This window comes from Dunckerocampus dactyliophorus, chromosome 6 (assembly GCF_027744805.1).
Source record: "Dunckerocampus dactyliophorus isolate RoL2022-P2 chromosome 6, RoL_Ddac_1.1, whole genome shotgun sequence".
In the NCBI taxonomy this organism is placed as follows: Eukaryota; Metazoa; Chordata; class Actinopteri; order Syngnathiformes; family Syngnathidae; genus Dunckerocampus; species Dunckerocampus dactyliophorus.
This window is the reverse complement of record NC_072824.1, coordinates 29,412,278-29,433,027: the sequence shown is the minus strand read 5'-3', so window position 1 is coordinate 29,433,027 and position 20,750 is coordinate 29,412,278. Positions and strand designations below refer to the sequence as shown.

Below are 20,750 nucleotides of genomic sequence, written 5' to 3'. Positions count from 1 at the left end.
CTCTTACGCACCTCCTCATCCTTTTCTATGCACCTCCTCATGTTTTTACTCACCTCCTCATTCTTTCTCCTCCGCACCTTTGCTTCTATGCACCTCCTCATCCTTTTTTACTCACCTCCTCATCCTCTTAATCACCTCGATCTTCTCACCTCGTGTCCTCTTCCCTTCCTTTTACCTTTGCTTTCCTTTCCTCGTCACTCATCTCCTTTCCTTCCATTCCTTTCTTTTGCATCCATCCTTCCTCACATTTCTCCAATTTTCCTTTCCTGCTGCCTCTTCCTCTTTCCTTTCCCTCCCTTCCTTCCTTGTTATCACTTTTTTGTTCCTTTCCTTGTTTTCTTTCTATTGACTTATCTTTCCTTCCCTTCCTTCCCCTCTTCTTTCTTTGATGTCGTTTCCTTCCCTGTGGCCTTGCCCTGCCTTCATTTCATTATTTTTTGTCACGTCCTTTTCCTTTTTTGTTTCCTTTTGTCCTTCTTTCCCTTCATTCTATTTTCTTCTACGCTTGTTCTTTCTTTTAACATCTTCTTCCATTCGTTCCCTTTTTTTCCCCTCCTCCTCTTCTTCACTTCCTTTTCGTCCCTGTCCTTTCCCCACCATATCTCCTCTCCTATAACCTTCATTTCCTTTCCTTGCCCTGCTGTCGTCTTACGTGTGTGTGAAGAAGTAGAACGTGATGACATGTGGCGTGGAAAGTGGGCGCAATCACTGATCTTCCTGTTTTCCCAGCACACATCAAGCAGAGTTGATGATGAAAAGGAGGTTATTGGAGGGTGGAGTGGGGTGGGGGGGTGGGGGTAGGCAGGCGTGGGAAGAAGATTGTCTCTGCTATCGATCTGCTAATCCTCACGCTTTGGAGAGATTTTTGTCTCACTCTGCCAGTACAGGAAAGGCTGGGATGGAGAGGAGTGATGGATGAAGAGCTGCAGTGCCATCTAGCGGCGAGAAGGAGCGCTGCGACATGTACAGTATAGTAGTACAACACGGTACAGTACCGTGTTTACTCAGCCAAGGCACATATAAAATAGGTGGGGAGATTTGATCTTATTACTACTCTTATTTCATAACGGCAATGTTGTGGACACACAGGTGCCATTCCACGGTGATGACACCACCTTCCACTTGCTCTGCCAAAAGGAAGCATGCAGGAGTTGAAGAAAAGGCACATACATTATATCATAAATAAATGATAAATGACCTCTAGAAAAAATGAAACACAATTTTGAAAAATTAATAATTCAAAATTAAAATATCAATACAATTGATAATCATAAATAAATAAAAATAAATGACCTTTCCAAGAGACAGAGAAAGCGATTTGTTCATAAAACACCGGAAATAATTCAATAAATATAATAATTACAATTTGAAGGAGCCATTTATGCTTTGTTTTGCTGTAGTTTATTTGGCTTATTTTGGTGCTGGTATTTCGTTTTGTTGGAGGAATTTGATTTTGTTTGGCCATTAGTGGCAGTATGGAGGTGTAACCACGTCACGGTAGGCGTTAACCACCTGCTTGGTCCCTCTCCGACCACTCCAGTGGCCACCCCCAACGGCGGGGGGATAATTTTGACAAACGCGGCTCTGTGGTGCAGAACATTAGTTCAGCCTAACCGCCGTTTCCGCTTGGACGCATTTCACTGCAGCACACAACTTACCGTGTGGGGGAGCTGTCAATAAAAGCGCGTCTTGCATGAACTGCAAGCGGGAGGTAAGTTTCCCATGATTCTTTGGTCGGATCCGGTCAACTTTTCTCACTATGTTGACTTTGACTTAAATTCTGACGCGTGATTCAGCTCATAAATCTGTTAATAATGGAAGCATGTAAACGAAGGAGTCAGGAGTGCCGATCGGCGTCTACTTCCGTATTATACCCTGCGCGGGTTTGGCCGCCATGATGGTGAGCAAAATCCAGAAACTATGCATTGAAAACATGAGCTCGGCTATTAATTGCTCTAATAGACGGTCCAAAAGCAGTGGCCACCCCAATGGCCATATAGACAATTCAGGTATCAATTATTGCCACCCCTATGTGAGTAATGGTCTCACCTTGGCCACCACAATGAACATTTCTGGCTCCTCCACTGCCATGTTAGCTTGACAGACAGCTAATCTTTGGTGGCACCTGTCAATCATTCATGTTTCAAAGTGGACATTCAGCCGCTCTGTGTGTGAATACTTTTGTGTTTGTGGCATTTTTGGACCCCACTGTCCGCGCGTAAAAGCAGACGAAGCACAAATATCACGTCGATGACGTCCGATTCACAGTTGAAAGTGAGTGAAATGGATGTTGATAAGGCCTAAGATAGACCTTCGGGTGTACAAGGTGGAAAAAGACAAAGAAAGCTTTTCATGAAAGGCGCTGCTTTTGCCAATGAAAGCGCACGAAAGCAAAGTAGTGATGCGCTTCAGCAAGTGAGCAACATAACGGTCCAAATATTGGAGCTCTTGTCGTTTTGCCTGAACCTACCACAGCTCCCCCAGCATCTGTGCCTCATATGAAACCTCAAGTTTTCAACATGGCGAACTTGCGTGCACAGAGTCCCCTGCAACACCGCAACCAGCCACGAGATGTCACCGTCGAACCAAATTTAATACAAAGGATGAGTTGGCTGCTTTCAGGGACCAACTTGGGAATGGTATCCCAATGTCAACCGCCGTCGCTATTCAGCCTGCAGCGCCACAGCAACAAGCGTTGCGCAACATACAGATACAACAACAGTTCCCCACGCTACAGGCTTCACATGTAGCTGCTCAGCCAACGCGTACCATCATGCAAAGGATGATGATGAAACCACAGCCTTGCTTGTGTTAAACAACCCATTCATTCATCATTCCAATAATTGACTAAATAAAGTAAAATTTAAAATAAATGATCGTTCAGGAGACAAAGTGACTTGTTCATAAAATAATGAATCATAAATAAAATAATAATGAATAAAATAAAAATAATCTTGCAGGAGACAAAGAGGACGTGATTAGTTCATCCCAAGATGGTGAAAGAGAAAGTGGTGTCTTCATAAAATAATAAATAAAAATCATTACATAAATGAAAAATAATACATAATTAAATAAATATAATTATTAATAAGTGATTTATTCATAAAATAATAAATAAAATAATAAAAATGAAATAAAAAGTAAATAAATCATCGTTAGGAGACAACGTGATAATTAAATGAAACAATTAATTAAAAAAGGAATAAATTATCTTTCAGAACACAAAGGGATTTGTTCATGAAATAATTCAATAAAAACAATAATTACAAATGATTAAATAAAATAAAAATAAATGGTCTTTCAGGAGACAAAGGGCAAGCGATTAGTCTGTCCCAAGATGGCAAAAGAGAAAGTGATTGGTTTAGAAAATAATAAATAAAATCATTAAATAAATGAAAAATAATAATAAAATAATAAAATGAAATAAAAAAATAAATAAATCATCTTTCAGGAGACAACGTGATTTGTTCATAAAATAAAAAAAATAATTAAAACTAATAATTAAACAATGAATTAAAATACGAATAAATGATCTTCCAGACGACAAAGTGATTTCTTCATGAAATAATTAAATTAAAAACAAGAATCTTTCGGAAGACATGATGATTTGTGGGCCGATATTATCGGACATCCCTAATCTTAGTTGATATTCGACTTCGATATTCTATTACAAGTAGGGCTGTCAAATGATGAATCACTGTTTTTTAAATGAATTCATCACGATTAATCACCATGAGCAACTATGTGTGAAATATGCCCAGTTTTACTGTCTTGAATGAAGAGAAAGCTCCATGACGGGACAGGATTTATACTGTATACTGTATATATGCTCGTATGCATTAACAGCTCCAAATGAACTGAATATGTCAGTCAAGCTAGTCTCTTTACAACATTTGAATGACACTTTAAACCGTGTTATTATAAGCAACCAGGGGCACATGCGGCATATGGTGTTGGAATTGTACTCCTGATGATGTGTTCAGGTCACGATGAAGTTATAAAAGAGCATCAGACTCTGTGGGACGGTGTGGGGACGCTCCACTGCGCTGCCGTCGTAACAGAGAGGCGTGCATGCGTTAATTACACAAAAAAATGTAACCCGATGAATGAAATAAATAATATGATATATTTATTAGTGCGTTCACGTCCACACATAACCAGCCTAACCTCAAATACACAAATTCAATAATTTGGAATTTTAATTCCTTTCGTTAAAATTCACGATATATATTTTTAATGTCTTTTTTCATTTCGTCAGCGTGAAGCCACACACCGTAAACATCTTGACATGGATGATTGAGCTGTGAATATTATAAGGTGTGCGTACTGTGTGTTTCTTGTATGTCATGATTGTGTCGCTAATGAGTGTGTTTGTGCTTCAAGGATGATGAAAGCCACCCCAGGCTTGTTCTTGAAGATAAAAACCAACTCAGCTGCTGTGTTTTCTTCCAGAAGCTCCTCCCTTTCTTTTCTTCTCTTGGGACACAAATGAGTTTCAGCAGGCAGGAGGAGGAGAAGGCGTCAACTTCCTGCAAACATTCCCTCCCTCCCTCCCTCCCTCCCTCCCTCCTGTGAGCTGTCCCACACAGGCTTCCTCGGTGCGGACGTGTGAAAGGTGCAGACATGGACTGGGGGACTGACTTATGGGTGAGTTTTTATTTTTGAAAAAACAACATTAGCGTCTACAAATTGTCCAAAAAGATCAGGTTCAGTCATGTGACGCTGGGGCCTTGCAGCAGTGTGTGTGTGCGTGTGCGTGTGAAGAGTGTTTCGCAATCCTTTCTGCATACCTTCTAATGTTGTCTCTCTTAAAGGTGTAACTTCACCTGTTTGTTCTTCCTCTCTCTCTCTCTTTACCTTTCCACGAGTGACAGGAAGTCATGGCCTTTAAAGCAGGTACTCCTGCACTGCCTACTGCTCACTATTAGTACTCTTGTAGTAGTAGTACATGCCGTGAAGTACATGCTGTGTGTGGCAAGCAGCGCAACGTTCCCATCAGGGCAGGTTCGACGACGCTGAAGTCGGCTTCTGATTCGGCACTGAGGGGGAAATTTAAGGTGGAATTGACGTAACGGGCCGTGCGAGCGTTTGTCACGATGGTCTGTTTTTCGGGACGCTTCGTCATGTCAAAACATTTTTGACATTTTAGGTAAGATGTTGCCTTTACCTGACACTCACTGCTGTATTTGTGAAACTTTGATTTATGAAAATGCAATAAAGGCACATTTAGACTTTTTTTTTTTTTTTTTTTTTTAGCACTTAGTCTGTATTAGACCTGGTCCACTTCAAAAACCACTAAACCTAGACTTTTCAAATGTGGACTGGACTCATTTACAGATGAAGGTTCATAAAAACACAGTTTGTGGTTTGTGAAACCTTTATTCTATTTGTGAAAATGCAATAAAGGTACATTTTTCTATGTTTCAACCTTTATCTTCAATATTTCAACTCCGTGCTACTAGAATGATATTTTTCTTTATAACATGACTTTATTCTCATGAAGCAGTGATTTTTTTTTTCTCTCATTGGAATATGACTTTTTTTTTTCTCTCTTCATGTTTTGCCTTTTTTCTGTAATATTTTTATTTTTTATTTATTTATTTGCACATGAATAAAAAGGGAAACAACACAATTCAAAAACAGTTCAAATCATCGTGCAGGAGAGGACGGAAGCCAAAAGAGGCTTATGTAAATACCTCCCCAAACGTACCTGGGGGGAAGAAAAAAAAAAACAAATAACTGAAATAATAATCCAAAATAAAACATGAAAAATACAAATCGCATTACAGTGAGTTAGAGAAGTTTGAAAATAAGGGAGATAAAATGGAAAACTTTTCTAACTTTTCTGGAAAACTTTCAGGAAGGACGTGAGGTCAATGAACATATTTGGACACAAAGACACGCGGCTGGTAAATATTCGCATCAAAAACAGAAGTTTGAATTTTTTGAAAAGTGGAGCAGATGAGTCCAGTCCCTGATCATTCAAACTGATCATTCTTCAGAATTTCTTTTGAATTAGAACAAAATCTTGTTGAGATAAGTTGGACAGCATTGCAATAAGTAACGTAGGGATAAATGAAGCAATGATAAAACATCAAGGAACAGGAATGATTTATCCATCGGACTCCTCAAGATGCCGATTGACTTCATGTTTTGTTTTTTTTTCCAGACCAGACCAATGTGGATAAGAACATCATTCATGTAAATTTAAAAAAAAAAAAGGAGGGGTCCAAGAATTGAACCCTGTGGAACCCCACACATTACCCTAGCTCTGTTGGAATTCTGCTTATTGAATGACAAATGCTGTTCTCTATCATTTAGATAATAATGATGATCACCTGTATGAAATGCTTTGGCTAAATCTAAAAATATACCAAGAGATACAATATTTCTTTATTGTGTAGGTCTGCAGAGATTTTATGAACAAACTGTGAAAGAGCCATTTGTGTTCTAAATCCATACTGCTGGTTATATAATATATTGCTTCTGTCCAAATGACTTGTTATTCTTGCATATGCTAACTTCTCTATTACTTTAGAAAAAAGACAGACATAGGGTGATAGTTTGCCAATATACTGGAATTACCAGATTTGAACAGTGGTATTACTTTGGCTACTTTTGAGGTCTCTCAGTACAACGCCTGATTTGAAAGACAGATATCATCCAAGTCAAAGGTTCCATAATAGAGGAAAGCACTTTTTAATCAAGCCTGCTCTTATTTCATCATGTCCTGTAGAGGAGTCTCTCATTGCAAGTATGATGTCACCACGTACTTCATTTAGGGTCGGAGGGTCTAACATGCTTACGTTAGGATAGTTCTCATTCAGATGTACTAAGAAATCTCTAGTTTTCAGCCAAAGAAGGGCCAATGTTTACAAAAAAAACCCATTCAATCCATTTGCCATTTCAGAGGGATTAGTCAAATTCTATTCAATTGATCGAGTCTCCATGTGGCTTTTGGATCATTGCCTGAGAAGTTTTCTGAAAAATACTTTTTCTTTGCAGTTTTTAGTAACTTTGTAAACTTATTTCTGTATTTTTTCGAACAGTCGACATTAAAAGGCGTAGGACTATCAACACTTTTCTTACATCATTTTTTTTTGTTAGCCGAGGTCCTGCGTGTTTATGCTTACTTTGACTTTTTACCTGAATAAGCGGAAAATACTTCAAACACAGATGCAAATATGCTGTATTCATAAAGGTTTGGTAAGCACAGCCAACTTCTTCATGTTTTTGAGAACTTACTGGAGTTCATTTTCACTTCAGAGATTTTTAAAGATTGGTTCTTTTTTTATATATAAGTTGAAATATTGGGCAATGATCAGAAATGTCAACTATCAGTAAACCAGAGTGAATTTGATGCACATAACAATGAGTGAATGTATTGTCAATCAAGGTTGCAGATGAGCTGGTTATGCTCATGGGTTTGTAAACGGGAGGGTACAGAAAAGATGCATGACGTGCATTCAGATATTCAAACGATCATTTCGACTCAGAGATTCAGTCTCGGTATCAAAGCTGGTGCCGAACGTCTTTTTCACAGTAAATTTCTAGCAATAAAGACTGAAACTCCACCTCCCCTTTTGTTATTTCTGCGTGAATGTAAAGCATTTTATTGTGATATTGAACAAAGGGAGGCTGTGTCATCGTTGAGCTCAGGTTTCAGAAAAAGCAAGCACAGAAAATGTGTGCTTTAAAACTGACAAGTGTTGGATCGTAATTCTTAGGTAAACTACGTATGTTTTAAGTTGAAAAAACATCTTTATATCCTGGTTCTGATACATTTTCAGAAAATGTATTGGACTCCTCTTCATTCTAATATTTCCAGTTACCTTGGACCATTCTACAAATAGGAACATTAATACCCGGATCAACGCAATTGTGGATCCTCATGGATTTAATATGGTTAATATCATTTGGGTTAAAAAGTGGGTCTGACATGGGATGCTTTTTAAGACTAGACATAATCGTGAAAAAGGCAAAATAGAAAATAAAACGCACAGTAGCAAATTTACAAATAAGTTGTAACTATGACTAAAGAAGAGAGTTTGAATTAGTAGAAGTTGATCTGGATTGGGGAGGGTGAACAACTAACTAGCTGGTCATATTTCAGAAAGGCATTTTCCCTTCCCTCCTCTCCTCCCTGGGCTGAGGAAGCAGTTCTTTTCGCTTCATGCGGACATTTTCACTGAAGTTGATGAAGATGTTAGTGCCTTTGAGGGATTTTGCGCTCTTTAAAATGTCTTGCTTATCTTTGTAACGAAGCAGATTTATCATAATTAGATCTAGGACGACCAGCATGGGCATAACGACCTACGAGGAGATCTCTCAATGTCAAAAAGCTCAGGGTTTATTTTAAGATGGTCACAGAGCACTTTCTTAGCCTTGATCTCTCTCTCTCTCTCTCTCTCTCTCTCTCTCTCTCTCTCTCTCTCTCTCTCTCTCTCTCTCTCTCTCTCGCATTCCGTGATTCAGATTTAGTGTCAGGGACACCCTCAATCAATAGATTGTTTCTTCTTCACTGATTATCCAAATAATCTATCTTTGCAGACAGGGTACTTATGGAAATTTGATCACACAGCTCATGAAACACAGACAGGGTGACAAAATGGTCCTCACCTTTTCGAGGCATCTTGCTAATAAAGTCCAGCTAGTGGTGATGGACCCAGGCCTAGCCTGGTGGTGGTGGTGATGGACCCAGGCCTAGCCTGGTGGTGGTGGTGATGGACCCAGGCCTAGCCTGGTGGCTGGCTGCTGCTGGTGGTGGTGGATCCCGCCTAGCTTGGTGGTTAGCTGCTAGTGGTTAATTTTCCAAAACTTATGCTCCTAAAATGACATTATTCTCGTAAAATTAAGACTTTTTCTTTTTTCTCTTTAATATTATCACTTTATTCTTGTAAAATTACTGCTGATTTTTCCATGTCTGCTGTTTTTTTTTTTTTTTATTTTCCAACTTTTCAATTTCAACTTTTCAACTTTTTTCTACATTTAGTTTTTGTGATCCTGAATTAATTGTCATTTTTCTGCAACCTAACCTAACTTTTTTTGATTTGTTTGTTTTGTTTCGTTCTAATAATATTACGACTTACAAAAAAACAGCTGTTTTCTTTATGTGAAAATGATATAATATTTCTAATTCTATTATTAATACATTATTCTTGTAAAATGGTACCTTTTTCTCATTTCTCATTAATATTTGGACTTTATTATTGTAAAATCACTGCAGATTTTCCTTTTTTGATATATATATTTTTTTATAGTTAAATGATATTTTCAGAATGTGCCGCGGGACAATAAAAACACAGCCGCAGGCTGCAAAATGGCCCCCGGGCTGCACTTTGTTCACCCCTGTCCTAGTTAGTACATTTGGTTGTTAGTTAGTTGGTCAGTTGGATCAGTCCATACCTGCAAATGTTCCCAGGTGTGCTCCATTCATGAGCCAGTCAGTCCGTCCATACATCCACTGTCCAAAGGAATAGATAGTAAGTTTGTCCATTAGTTAGTCAGTCGGATTGATACATCCAACCATTTCTTAGTTATTTAGTTACTTCATCTGTTCTGTCATGAGCTGGTTATTTCATCTGCCTGTTTGTTAGCTAGCAAGTCCGTCCATCCATGTGTTGGTTATCTACTTAGTTAGTAGGTTTATTATCTCTGCAAAGCGCAAGCGTAGTTCAGAGGTTATGTTTTTGCTGGCGTTGATCTGTTGGTTTGTTTGTTTGTGTTCTTGTTTGGTTACTTAGTTAGTCCATGCATGCATAGATGAGGTTTTCTTTTGAAAAGGTTGTGTTGTGGTGTTTTTGCAGCTGGGATGGAGAAGATGTTGACATACTTGCAGGTCTGACTGTCATAAATTCAGGCTGCACCACACCTCTTGCCCTGAGGGAGGCCCTGGATCAGCACTTAGTTCCTGGCACGGCCCTCTAGTTAACCCCTTGACAGGGGACAGAACGGACCCTTATTGTGGTGAGACCTTGTGAGGGTTTGATGTTGCCTCATAATAAGTAAATGTGTGTGTGTGTGTGTGTGTGTGTGTGTGTGTGTGTGTGTGTGTCGCCTGCCTCTCGTTGCGTGTGACTGTCATGACGACAATCCCTCCAGAGACTCAGACCCGACTGAGATTTGTGACAGTCGGACTCGGCTGGATTGATGGCGTGTTGAGCTCCGAGGGTGGGACGAGTCTGACTGGTTCCAGGAGCTTCTGGGACTGTCAGTCACTGGGCGGCGGTTGAGGATGAGCTCAGCGTGGAGCTCACTGGGCCGAGCTGCGCTATCATGCAGCGAGACTTCTTGTATCGTCTCGGTTCTCCTGCTTCGCTTGAGGTTTTCCGGGCCAAACATGCATTCCTCTCCATTGTCTTATGCCTTTCCTTCCCCTCCTGAGTGCTCCGGTATCCTGGACATCCCTAACCATGCCAACCCCCCCTCCCTCCCTCTGCAGCCTTGACACATAGTGGGCGGAGTCACTCGTTGTCTTCCACAACAACACTCTTACTCACTGCGAGTGCATTCAAACTATTTCCCTCTTTGTCGCTCGGGCCGTGCGAGTGCTGCCCGTCACTGCGCTCTGCAGGCACCAGACCAGACCGACGGGTTGGCTTTTACTTCCTGATGTTTCCATGTAGCGTACTTTCATTTGCCAGCGACGTATTGGCTGTGAAATGAATATTACACGTGTCCTGACACACCGAGCAAACACTACTTCCTCCACAAACAGCGTCACAATAAAAGTATGAGGTGCTTATTACATCATAGGGTGGTGCACAATGAGGTGAAAGGTCATACATGAATGTATCCAGAGGCTGCAGCATTCATCATCATCATCATCATCATCATCATTATTATTAATGTCAGTGGGCGTGTTGGTAGTAGCGTTACATCATATTTATTGTTAGCATGTCCAAAGAAAAGTAAAAAAAAAAAGCACTCATTATTAGACTGCATTTAGAGGTCAAAACAACATGAAAACCACACAGCTTGTATGGGTGAAAAAATGCTATGCAGCACATTCTAAAAATGTCACTTAATGAGAAAATGATTTTAAAAAACATAATCAACAGCAGAAAAATTGGCAGTAATTTTACAAGAATAAAGTCTTTCACTTATTGTGGGCTATTTTGGAAACCTATCCCCTGTGATAAACGAGGGAACACTGTGTGTTTGTGTACGTATATAACTTGTTAGCATGTATACTTTACAAAATATCAAAGGTGACTGACAGCCCAGTTTCGGGGTCTTTCTTTACATCTCTCACCGTGTTTCTGTCATCAACTGCTGATGTCTTAACCACGTGTTAATGAATTAGCGTTGATCAAAGTCAAATCAAGTGAAAGTAGCCACTCTTCCAAGGTGGCTGACAGACAGAGGGGGCAGGGAGGTGTCACCTAGTGACAGCGGAAAGGCGTGATACCGTTTCCTGTTCTATGGTTAGCATCACGCTGTTCCTGCTTGCCGTCATTGGAGAAAAGAAGCGCACCGAGAGGTCTGCGTTGTGTTGATGTTGTGTTGTTGTGTGGCTAGGACCAGTGCGATGTGATCGACAAGCACACGCAGGCGGGTCTGGACCTGGTGGAGCGCTACATCAAGTTTGTCAAGGAGCGCACGGAGATCGAGCAGAGCTACGCCAAGCAGCTCAGGTGTGTGTGTGTGTGTGTGTGTGTGTGTGTGTACTGCACTGCTGTCATTGTGTGTCCTTGTGTCATTGTGTGTTTGTGTGTGGCAGGAGCCTGTCAAAGAAATACACCAAGCGAGGCAGCAAAGAAGAGCAGGAGTGCAGGTCACATGACTACACAACATTGTGTGCCTTCTTCTGTACGCAGTCTGTGTTGTCCCTTTGTTTGGACGTTCAGCTTGTGTGTATGCGTGTGTGTGTGTGTGTGTGTGTGCGTGCGTGTGTGTGCAGGTTCAGCAACCACGCGGCGTTCCAGGATATTGTCAAGGAGCTGAACGACTACGCGGGCCAGAGGGAGGTGATAGCGGAGAACTTGTTGATCAACGTGTGCGGGGAGCTCACCAAGTACCTGCAGGACATCAAGCAGGAGCGCAAATCTGTGAGGGAGGGGCCGATAAGTGGGAGGAGCCGCTTGAAAAAGAATGCTGGCGGTGAGATGATGTTTTTGCTTTCCGCAGCACCTTTATGACGCCAAGAAGGCCCAACAGAACCTGGAGAGCAGCTTTAAGCACCTGGAAAGCGTAAGAACTCTTTTCTTGATTATTTCTGAAGGATTTCATGACATAGTGATGTATTATTACTTCATGACATCATCACTCTCCACTTTCATTGATGTTATTTCATGACAACATCACTCCACCCAAACTGACCTCAGAGGATGAACGTGTGCGCTGTCCCTTTAAGATGTTGTCGGCTACATGACGTCTTTATTATTGTGTCATCAGGGACTGTGACCTGTGTGTGTGTGTGTGTGTGTGTGTGCCCCTAGACTAAGAAGCGCTTTGCCAAGGAGTGGGCGGAAGCCGAAAAAGCATCACAGCAAGCAGAGAAGATAGAGAACGATGTGAACGCCTCAAAGATCGATGTGGACAAAGTAAACACACAACAACTTCTTATTGTGTCAATGCTAACAAATGGTATGAATGCTGAGGAACAAGGATTCACGCTCATATGACAATAGTATTCACACATATGATATATTTTTATATCAAAGGGAGAGTTGGGATGTTTTGACATGAAGAATGACTGATGGGGATGTCATACAACTTCATGTCAATAAATCGGAACTATCTATCCATCTTCTATGCCGCTTATCCTCATTAGGGTCGCAGGTATGCTGGAGCCTATCCCAGCTGACTTGGGGCAAGAGGCGGGGTACACCCGGGACTGGTCGCCAGCCAATCGCAGAGCACATAAAGACAAACAACCATTCACTCTCACATTCATACCTATGGACAATTTAGAGTGGCCAATTAACCTAACATGCATGTTTTTGGAATGTGGGAGGAAACCGGAGTACCCGCAGAAAACCCACGCACGGGGAGAACATGCAAACGCCACTCAGAGATGCCCAACGGAGATTTCAACCCAGATCTTCCCGATCTCCTGACTGTGTGGCCAACATGCTCACCACTAGGCCACCGTGCGGCCCAAAAATCCGAACTATCCCTTTAAAATAATGTGTGAATGCTGAGAAACGAGGGTTCATGCTCATTTTTTTTTTCCATCCATCTTTTATGCCGCTCATCCTCACTGGTGTCGCGGGGGTATGCTGCAGCCTATCCCAGCTGACTTTGGGAGAGAGGCGGGGTACACCCTGGACTGGTCGCCAGCCAGCCAACGGCAGGGCCAATTAACGTAACATGCATGTTTTTGGGATGTGGGCGGGACAACATGCAAACTCCGCACACTCATGCCCAAACTGATGCGAGCGCAGAGCTTCCAGATCTCCCGACTGTGTAGCCAACATGCGGCCCTCATAGATATATTTTTATGTTAAAAAATGTGTGAATGCTGGGATATTCACACTTTTTTTAATGTAAAAAAATGTGTGAATTGATATTATTATATGTTCATTATAATTATGAAATAATGATTATTGTTCTTCATGTTCTGTTGCAACACCACGACTAGGTTGTTTGTCCCTTTTTTCTGCAAGGGCATGAAGATCATAGAAGATCATAGCACTTACCCAGCATCCAATAAGTCCTCTCTCTTGTTTTCCACGTGTCGTCCACCCGGAAAGGCCAAGCAGCATTTGCACGCCCGCACGCACGCGGCGGAGGAGTGCAGGAACGACTACGCCGCTCAGCTGCAGAACTTCAACAAGGAGCAGAAGGCGTACTACTACACAGAGATACCGCAGATCTTCAACGTGAGGCCGGCAGTGCATTGTGGGAACACGTGGCTTCACAACAGCAGCTTTGTCTTTCACGCCCGTGTGCCCAGCAGAAGCTGCAGGACCTGGACGAGCGGAGGATCCGGCGCTTAGCGGCGGCTTACTGCCAGTTCTCGGACATCGAGAAGAAGGTGCAGGTCATCATTGCCAAATGTTTGGACGGAATCTCCACCGCGGGAGAAAAGATTGACGAGAAGCAGGTTGGTCACAAAAACGCCCAAAACCAGCCCCATGCTGAACGTATAGCGAATGACGTTGGTGTTAAGAGCAGAATAAGATAAGACGAGCATCCTGTGTTTGCCGGGCAGGTAAATGAGAGTTGTTGTTGGTCTTCCTGCCGCAGGACTCGCTGCTGTTCATCGAGCAGCACAAGTCGGGCTTTGAGCGCCCGGGCGACGTTGAGTTTGAGGATTACACGCAAGGAATCAAAGCTGCCAGCTCCGACTCCAGCCTCAACCCACCCAGAGTGCGTGCCAAGCTGTGGCCCTTCAGCAGGAAACACAAGGTGAACTTTGGCACTTTGACTTCAGATGTAAAAAAATAAAAACACAAAAAAACCCCATCCCAACTCAACCCCACCCAGACCCCCTACGTCAACCTTAGTTGGTACTTGTTAGCTGCATAACTCCACCAGCCATGTGATGGCTGCTATTGAACAGTCGCCGTGACGACAGTGCTGGAGCAGTTTACCAGCGTAGAAAGAATGTTGTCAAGTGAACGCATAAAACTAAAAGAGCAACCCCCCACCCCCCAAAATCCTGCACAGACTTGTCTACACAAACTCCTTGTTTCCTCTCCTGATACAAGACACTGCATACCAGGGATGCTCACACTTTTTCAGCCTGCAAGCTACCCCCTACTATATTTACTGTCTTTATAAATATAAATATTTATGTACATTGTACATGGATGTCAGGGTGTTAACTTAAGTGTTAACTGTAACACTACTTTGGCCCACCCTGTATGTAAAAATTAAGCGGTAAACTCTGAAACTACTATACATATATATATATATATATATATATATATATATATCAGCCAAACCGTCCGAAGCCTCAGAAAGGGGAAGCAGTGCCCGGTCCACTCTGATGAAGCTGACCTTGACTAAAGATATAGTCGGACAGTGGAAGGAATACTTTGAGGCTCTTCTCAGTCCCACTGACATACCTTCCATAGAGGAAGCAGAGTCCGAGGACACGAACATGGACAGTTCCACAACCATGGCTGAGGTATCTGGGGTGGTCGAAACGCTCCCCGGTGGCAGGGCTGCGGGGGTGGACCAGGTTCGCCCTGTTCTGGATGTCGAGGAACTGTCTTGGCTGACACGCTTCTTCAACATTGCGTGGAAGTCGGGAACAGTACCTCTGGATGGGCAGACCGGGGTGGTGGTCCCCCCTTTTCAAGAAGGGTGACCGGAGGGTGTGATACAACTATAGGGGGTCAGTCCTCAGCCACCCTGGGAAAGTCTATTCCAGGGTGCTGGAGAGAAGGGTACCGCTGTTAGTCCAACCTCGGCTACAGGAGGTGCAATGTGGTTTCCGTCCTGGTCGCGGAGCACTGGAACTGGACCAGCTCTACACCCTTGCAAGGGTACTGGCCTCAGAGTAGAGCCGCTGCTCCATCACATGGAGAGGAGCCAGTTGGGGCGGCTCGGGCATCTAGTCCGGATGCCATACCAGACACCTCCCTGGTGAGGTGTTCTGGGCATGCCCAGCCAGGAGAAGGCCCTGGGGCAGACCTAGGACACGCTGGAGGGATTATGTCTCACAGCTAGCCTGGGAACGCCTTGGTGTCCTCCTGGTGGAACTGGAAGAGGTCTGGACTTCCCTACTGAGGTCTGGACTTCCCTACTGAGACTGCTGCCCCTGTGCCCTGGATAAGTGGAAGGAAATGGACGGATGGATCATTTCTAGTGTGTATTACAATCCTGATCTGAACCAGATTGTGCCACGTTACATCTGAAATGTTCATTCCCAAGCTGTATAATGAAATGAATGAAATAAGTAATTGAATCGTCTTCTTCTTCTTCTTGATGTCCGCCTGCTGAATGCTGATCTTTGTGTGTGTCCAGACGTTGCACGCTGACAAACAGAGGGTAACGTTTAGCATTTAGCCTCGTGTCCGGAGGTGTCAGGTGCCGGATGCTTTGCGCAGACGTCCGCTCACGCCAGAAGGTTCTGGAACGCTGGTGCGACCGGGCCGTCTTCCTTTTTTTCTTTTTTTTTTTTTTTTTTTTTTTTTTTTGGCCTCGATCACACTCACTTTGGGAACACCCCTCCTCTGTGACGTCGCCACACTGCTGGCCACTTCATTAGGTACACCCACTTTTGACATCTGCCGTTACGCAAGAGAATCCTGCTCACTATCATTTCAGAATTAGAGTTTTATTGCTGTGTTTGTCGTGTCGGGGGGCTGTTTCTAATATTTTGGCGCAGTAGAGGGTCAAAATATTAGGGACAGTACATATTCAGACCAAATATCTCTGAAATGCTTGAGACATACAGTATGTGTGTAGCGGCAGAGGTCATGACATGGTGTACCTCATGACGTGTACAAAATACCAAATCATTTGTCATCAATATCAGACAATATGGTGTGTAGTTTTTGGAGCTGACAAATACATTTTATATATATTTATATATAATATACAAAAAATAATCAAGTTGAAATGCACCTTTTTTTTCCGTTAGCATACCAAAAAAATGTAATTGTGAGAAACAGAAATATAACTACACAACCTTTATTGTCTGATATGATATTTCCTTGCAGTAGACGTTGAGTGGCCACTTGATTAGGAACACGTGTTTGATATAAACATGTGCTTTCATGGTGATGATGATGAAAAACTTTAAAGCAGGTGTGCCCAAGCCATTGAGAACCAGATGCATTTTGAGAATAAGCCGTCGTCCAATCAAAAACAAGCTGCAGGCAGCGAATGGCCCACGTGCAGGACTTTGGACGCCCCCTGCTGTAAAAGAAATACGCCTCTCAAACGTGTGACGTCACAGAAAAGGTAGAAAGACTTTCAGGAGTTGTGATCCTTTTGAGACGGGGTCAAATGTTTGTGGCGTTGTCTGCTTGGCGTCTCGTTGCGTTGACACAACAACGCTGCTGGTGTGTACTTCACGTGATGTCCTTGGTGTGTGTGTGTGTGTGTGTGTGTGTGTGTGCGTGCGTAGCCGCCTGCTGCAGAGGACTTCTCCCACCTTCCTCCTGAGCAGAGGAAGAAAAGGCTGCAGGCCAAGATTGATGACATCAGCAGAAAACTGAACAGGGCACAAGAGGAAAGGTGACGACACACAACAATCTATGCTAACAATCTACGGTGGTGTGAAAAAGTGCTGCATTTTGTGTTCAGTTGTGTTGTCATCGACTAATATTGACATTTGTTTGATGATCTGAAACATTTTAAGTGCGACAACCACGCAAACACTTTCCCACCACTGTACGCTAACACACAACAATCTACACTAACAACGTGTGTGTGTGTGTTTCCAGTGAAGCTCTAGAGAAGATGAAGGGTGTGTACGAGCACAACCCCGAGCTGGGCGACCCGTCCACGCTGGAGCCTCAGATGGCCCAGACAGCTCACAGCATGGGACACTTGAAGGGCGAGCTCGCCAAATACGAAGTCAAATACACGCTTTCATCTGTTTTTAAAGTGTCTTCTTCTTCTTCTTCTTCTTCTTCTTCACTGTCGCTTGTTCACCTGCAGACGTGGTTGTCGGAGGCGGTGGGAGGAGACGAATGTGCCGTGGTCAACAACAACAACAACAACGACGACGACACGCAGCACACGTAAGAACACCACTTTACAGACACTTCATTAGGTACACTGTCTCATCACGTCCTCTACCAAACACAATAATGCCCACTTTTGATGGACACACGCATATTTAACAACATGCGTGTGACTCTGCATCATTTTGACAACTGCTTCTAAAATTTTGACCTTCTCGTGTAACTAAAGAAATGGCTAGCTAGCACAAATGTAAATAGATACATAGATAGATACAGTAGATACATAGATAGATACATAGATAGATACATAGATAGATAGGTAGATCTTACCTTCCATTTGACCAAGCTAGCTGCTTCCCGCCTTTTTTCCCGCGTCTCCGATGCTAAGCTAGCAGCTTGAGGTGTTACTTTATATGTTTGTCTGACCCCACGAGGGACATTAGTTGCAAATTTGTTACAAAATCTAGTATAAAAAGGCCTACGTGTGGATTTTGTTACCTTTTCAGAGCCTGGAAGCTAGCACATGAACCCTCATTTGGTGCCGTGTGTGCTGCTCCAGCTGGTGTTAGCTGCTTATTGACAATACAACAATATCACCCCACAGAGTTGTCACGGACGACGACAACAACCACAACAGCCAGAACATCTACACAGAGTTTGACTACGAGTTTGAAGACGTAGAGGCCCCCGTAGGTCAATGCACGGCTTTGTACACCTTTGAAGGTATACTTTATATTCATTCCAAAGCACGGTATTGTGTACTCTGCATACACTGTAACTCTGATGCCATATATCACATACAACGTAGTAACATGAAGGACACAGACCTTAGCAACACTAGCATAGCTATGTGATGCTGTAGTGCTAACATTACATTTGAATAGCAACAGCACGCTAGGTTAGCCGTTTTGCTTAAGAAAAACAATGCTCCGGGTGCCATTTTAAGATGTGTAGCGAAGCCTTTTTTTTGGTGGGCATAGTAGGCTTAGATTTATTGGGTGGTTGTCATTATTCATGAGTGCATCATGATAATTTGTCATAATTACAGCGTAAGAAAAATATGTGCTCCTTATGGGAGTCAGATGGGACCAAATGGGGTGAAAAGCGTTGGCATAATTCCTACTTTGTAAACCAGGGGTGCCCATTACGTCGATGGCGAGCTACCAGTAGATCGCCAAGGTAGTTTGGGTCGATCGCATAGTAAACATCGCTTTGTAGATGTCATATGACATCAGTCAGCTGACATTAAAGGCTCACTGACATGATTTAATGTTCGCTTTCAGAAAAATGTACAACATAATTACAAACAATACAGAACATATTCAAGCAAAGTTAAAAAAAATAATGTCAGCGACCCTTTGAGCTCCCCTCCAGATTCGCTCTTGCTCTCCCGTGGCGTTTCAAGCTACACACGGAGATGCAACTTTCATCTTTATTATTGTGATTGCGGATAAACCAACTCAGCGGTAAGACTCTTATATCTATAGCAAAAGTTATCTGTTCACTTGTATGTTGAAAAGAAAGTGGATTGTTTGATGGCTTAGCTTGGCGTCCGGAACTCCACTACAGAAATCAGTGTTTTCTACACATCTGCTTCTTAAACTATTATTTCATGACGAAATGGAAAATGTGCCCGTTGCTGAAACCTTTTGAATATGTTGCCTTGACTTCGGCTGCATTGCCTTTTGCATCATCATTTTGGCTATTACCAGTACTCGGGTTAAGTACACAACTATTCAGGAATTTTATTTTCACATTTTTTATATGCGTATACGTGGGCCGGGCTCATCTAGTTGGCAAGCAAGTGAGGGAGATGATGGTTTTTGTCACCTGTGGTGCTCACAAACAAGCCCCGGGGGCACATACTCTATGACCGTTTGAGCATCCATGTCAGCATCCCTCGCGTTTGTGACTTCCGTGCAGGCAACAGCGAGGGCACCATCTCCATCACAGAGGGCGAGCTGCTGAGCATCATGGAGGAGGACAAAGGAGACGGCTGGATGAGGGTCCTCAGGGCCAGCGGGGAGGAGGGCTTCATCCCGTCGTCGTACGTCAAGCGTTCCTCGTAACGTCCCGACAGAGGCGGAGTGCGGAAGGAATGACTTTTCAACTTCTGAATGCATAAAAGTGTTCATCAGCACAGTTAGTGCCTTTTTGTTTTTGAACAATCTGCTGAAGACACGCCCTCCTTCCTGATTGGACTTTTAACGAAACCACGCCTCCACACTTGACGCCATGACATTTGCATATTAAAAGGCACAGTGATGTCATTTTATTGGTTTATTCGCTGTTAAAAAGTCACAGTCTGTGCAGCGTTAGCTAGAGCCCGACTGACACTGGAGTTTGAAATCTATGTATCATATATCTATGTTGTCAAAGCGCATTAAAGCTAATGTAAATCTCTTTGTGGTAGCCATTCCATGCGCATCTACATACAAAGGTTATGATGCCATTCAAAAACCATATATTTGAAAAACAATTCCATACAGTGTACAAACCATACGACTCCATTGGATACGATTCAGCAGTTACAGATGATGTAGACATGAATGTTACATTATAATATAATTATCCCGGACCTGGATAATGTATTAATCCCACGGAAACAACACATCTGCTCCTTGCCTCAAATCAACTCTCCTTTCCACTTCCTGTTCCTGTCTGAGCGGCTCGCTCGCTAACGCCACGCGAGTGAATCGCGAACCTCACGTGAGCTCACGGGTTGATTGAGTCGAGTAGGCGCCGGTGGACTTGTTGCGCATGTGCGAGTTCCTCAGGTTAACGCCGCATTGAGCGCGGAATCATACGTTGACGTCACCGCCATATTGGATGTGCCAGGCCAGAACGGGGAAGATGCCTAATTCATGTCCTGCGTGGCATTGTACCAGATCTCACGGGATTGCCTTTCACAGGTAAGTCTGAAAAATACTTTTGATTGCATTTGACCGATAGAACGTCATATTACCAACACAATGTGTTAACTTGACTTTGTGGCACAATGCGGTGTATTCCCGCGGTGAAACCAACCTCCCAAAACTTTGTAGAAAGGAGCTTTATTAAGACTGGTCCATTTTCTTGTATTTGTTTAAGGGGGAGATCTTCCACATCCAAATGTATCGCTGATGTTTGCACCTATATCTACAGGAGTCTCCATGCGAG

At 42.9% G+C, this 20,750-nt stretch overlaps 2 protein-coding genes across 3 annotated transcripts in view; both read left to right on the top strand.

Annotated features, from left to right (window-relative positions):
• The window catches only part of LOC129182776 (noelin-2-like), a 28,616-nt gene extending 24,069 nt beyond the window's left edge, over positions 1-4,547 (top strand). Inside the window, exon 9 of the mRNA XM_054779276.1 lies at positions 4,453-4,547. Coding sequence (XP_054635251.1) covers positions 4,453-4,492 — 40 coding nt within the window. The 3' untranslated portion in view covers positions 4,493-4,547. The remainder of the gene's footprint in view (positions 1-4,452) is intronic.
• On the top strand, positions 831-19,994 carry trip10b (thyroid hormone receptor interactor 10b). 2 transcript variants are annotated; one of them, XM_054779271.1, is made up of 15 exons: positions 4,501-4,647; positions 11,521-11,636; positions 11,723-11,776; positions 11,903-12,050; positions 12,130-12,192; positions 12,441-12,545; positions 13,698-13,826; positions 13,904-14,050; positions 14,194-14,355; positions 15,922-15,945; positions 17,030-17,139; positions 17,349-17,481; positions 17,566-17,648; positions 18,196-18,314; positions 19,515-19,994. In XM_054779271.1, exons 1-15 carry the CDS (start codon positions 4,624-4,626, stop codon positions 19,658-19,660), a joined length of 1,563 nt encoding a protein of 520 aa, XP_054635246.1. In that variant the 5' UTR covers positions 4,501-4,623; the 3' UTR covers positions 19,661-19,994. The 2 variants fall into 2 exon arrangements, with proteins under 2 accessions (XP_054635247.1, XP_054635246.1); XM_054779272.1 differs by lacking the exon at positions 15,922-15,945 and having other exon boundaries at positions 831-4,647.
• The last annotated feature ends 756 nt before the right edge of the window (positions 19,995-20,750 follow it).

Coding starts and splice junctions, on each gene's coding strand:
- trip10b (XM_054779271.1), top strand. CDS start 4,624: ATGGACTGGGGGACTGACTTATGG. Junction 17,482..17,565: donor GCGAGCTCGCCAAATACGAA/GTCAAATACACG, acceptor GTTCACCTGCAG/ACGTGGTTGTCGGAGGCGGT. Junction 17,649..18,195: donor GACGACGACACGCAGCACAC/GTAAGAACACCA, acceptor ATCACCCCACAG/AGTTGTCACGGACGACGACA.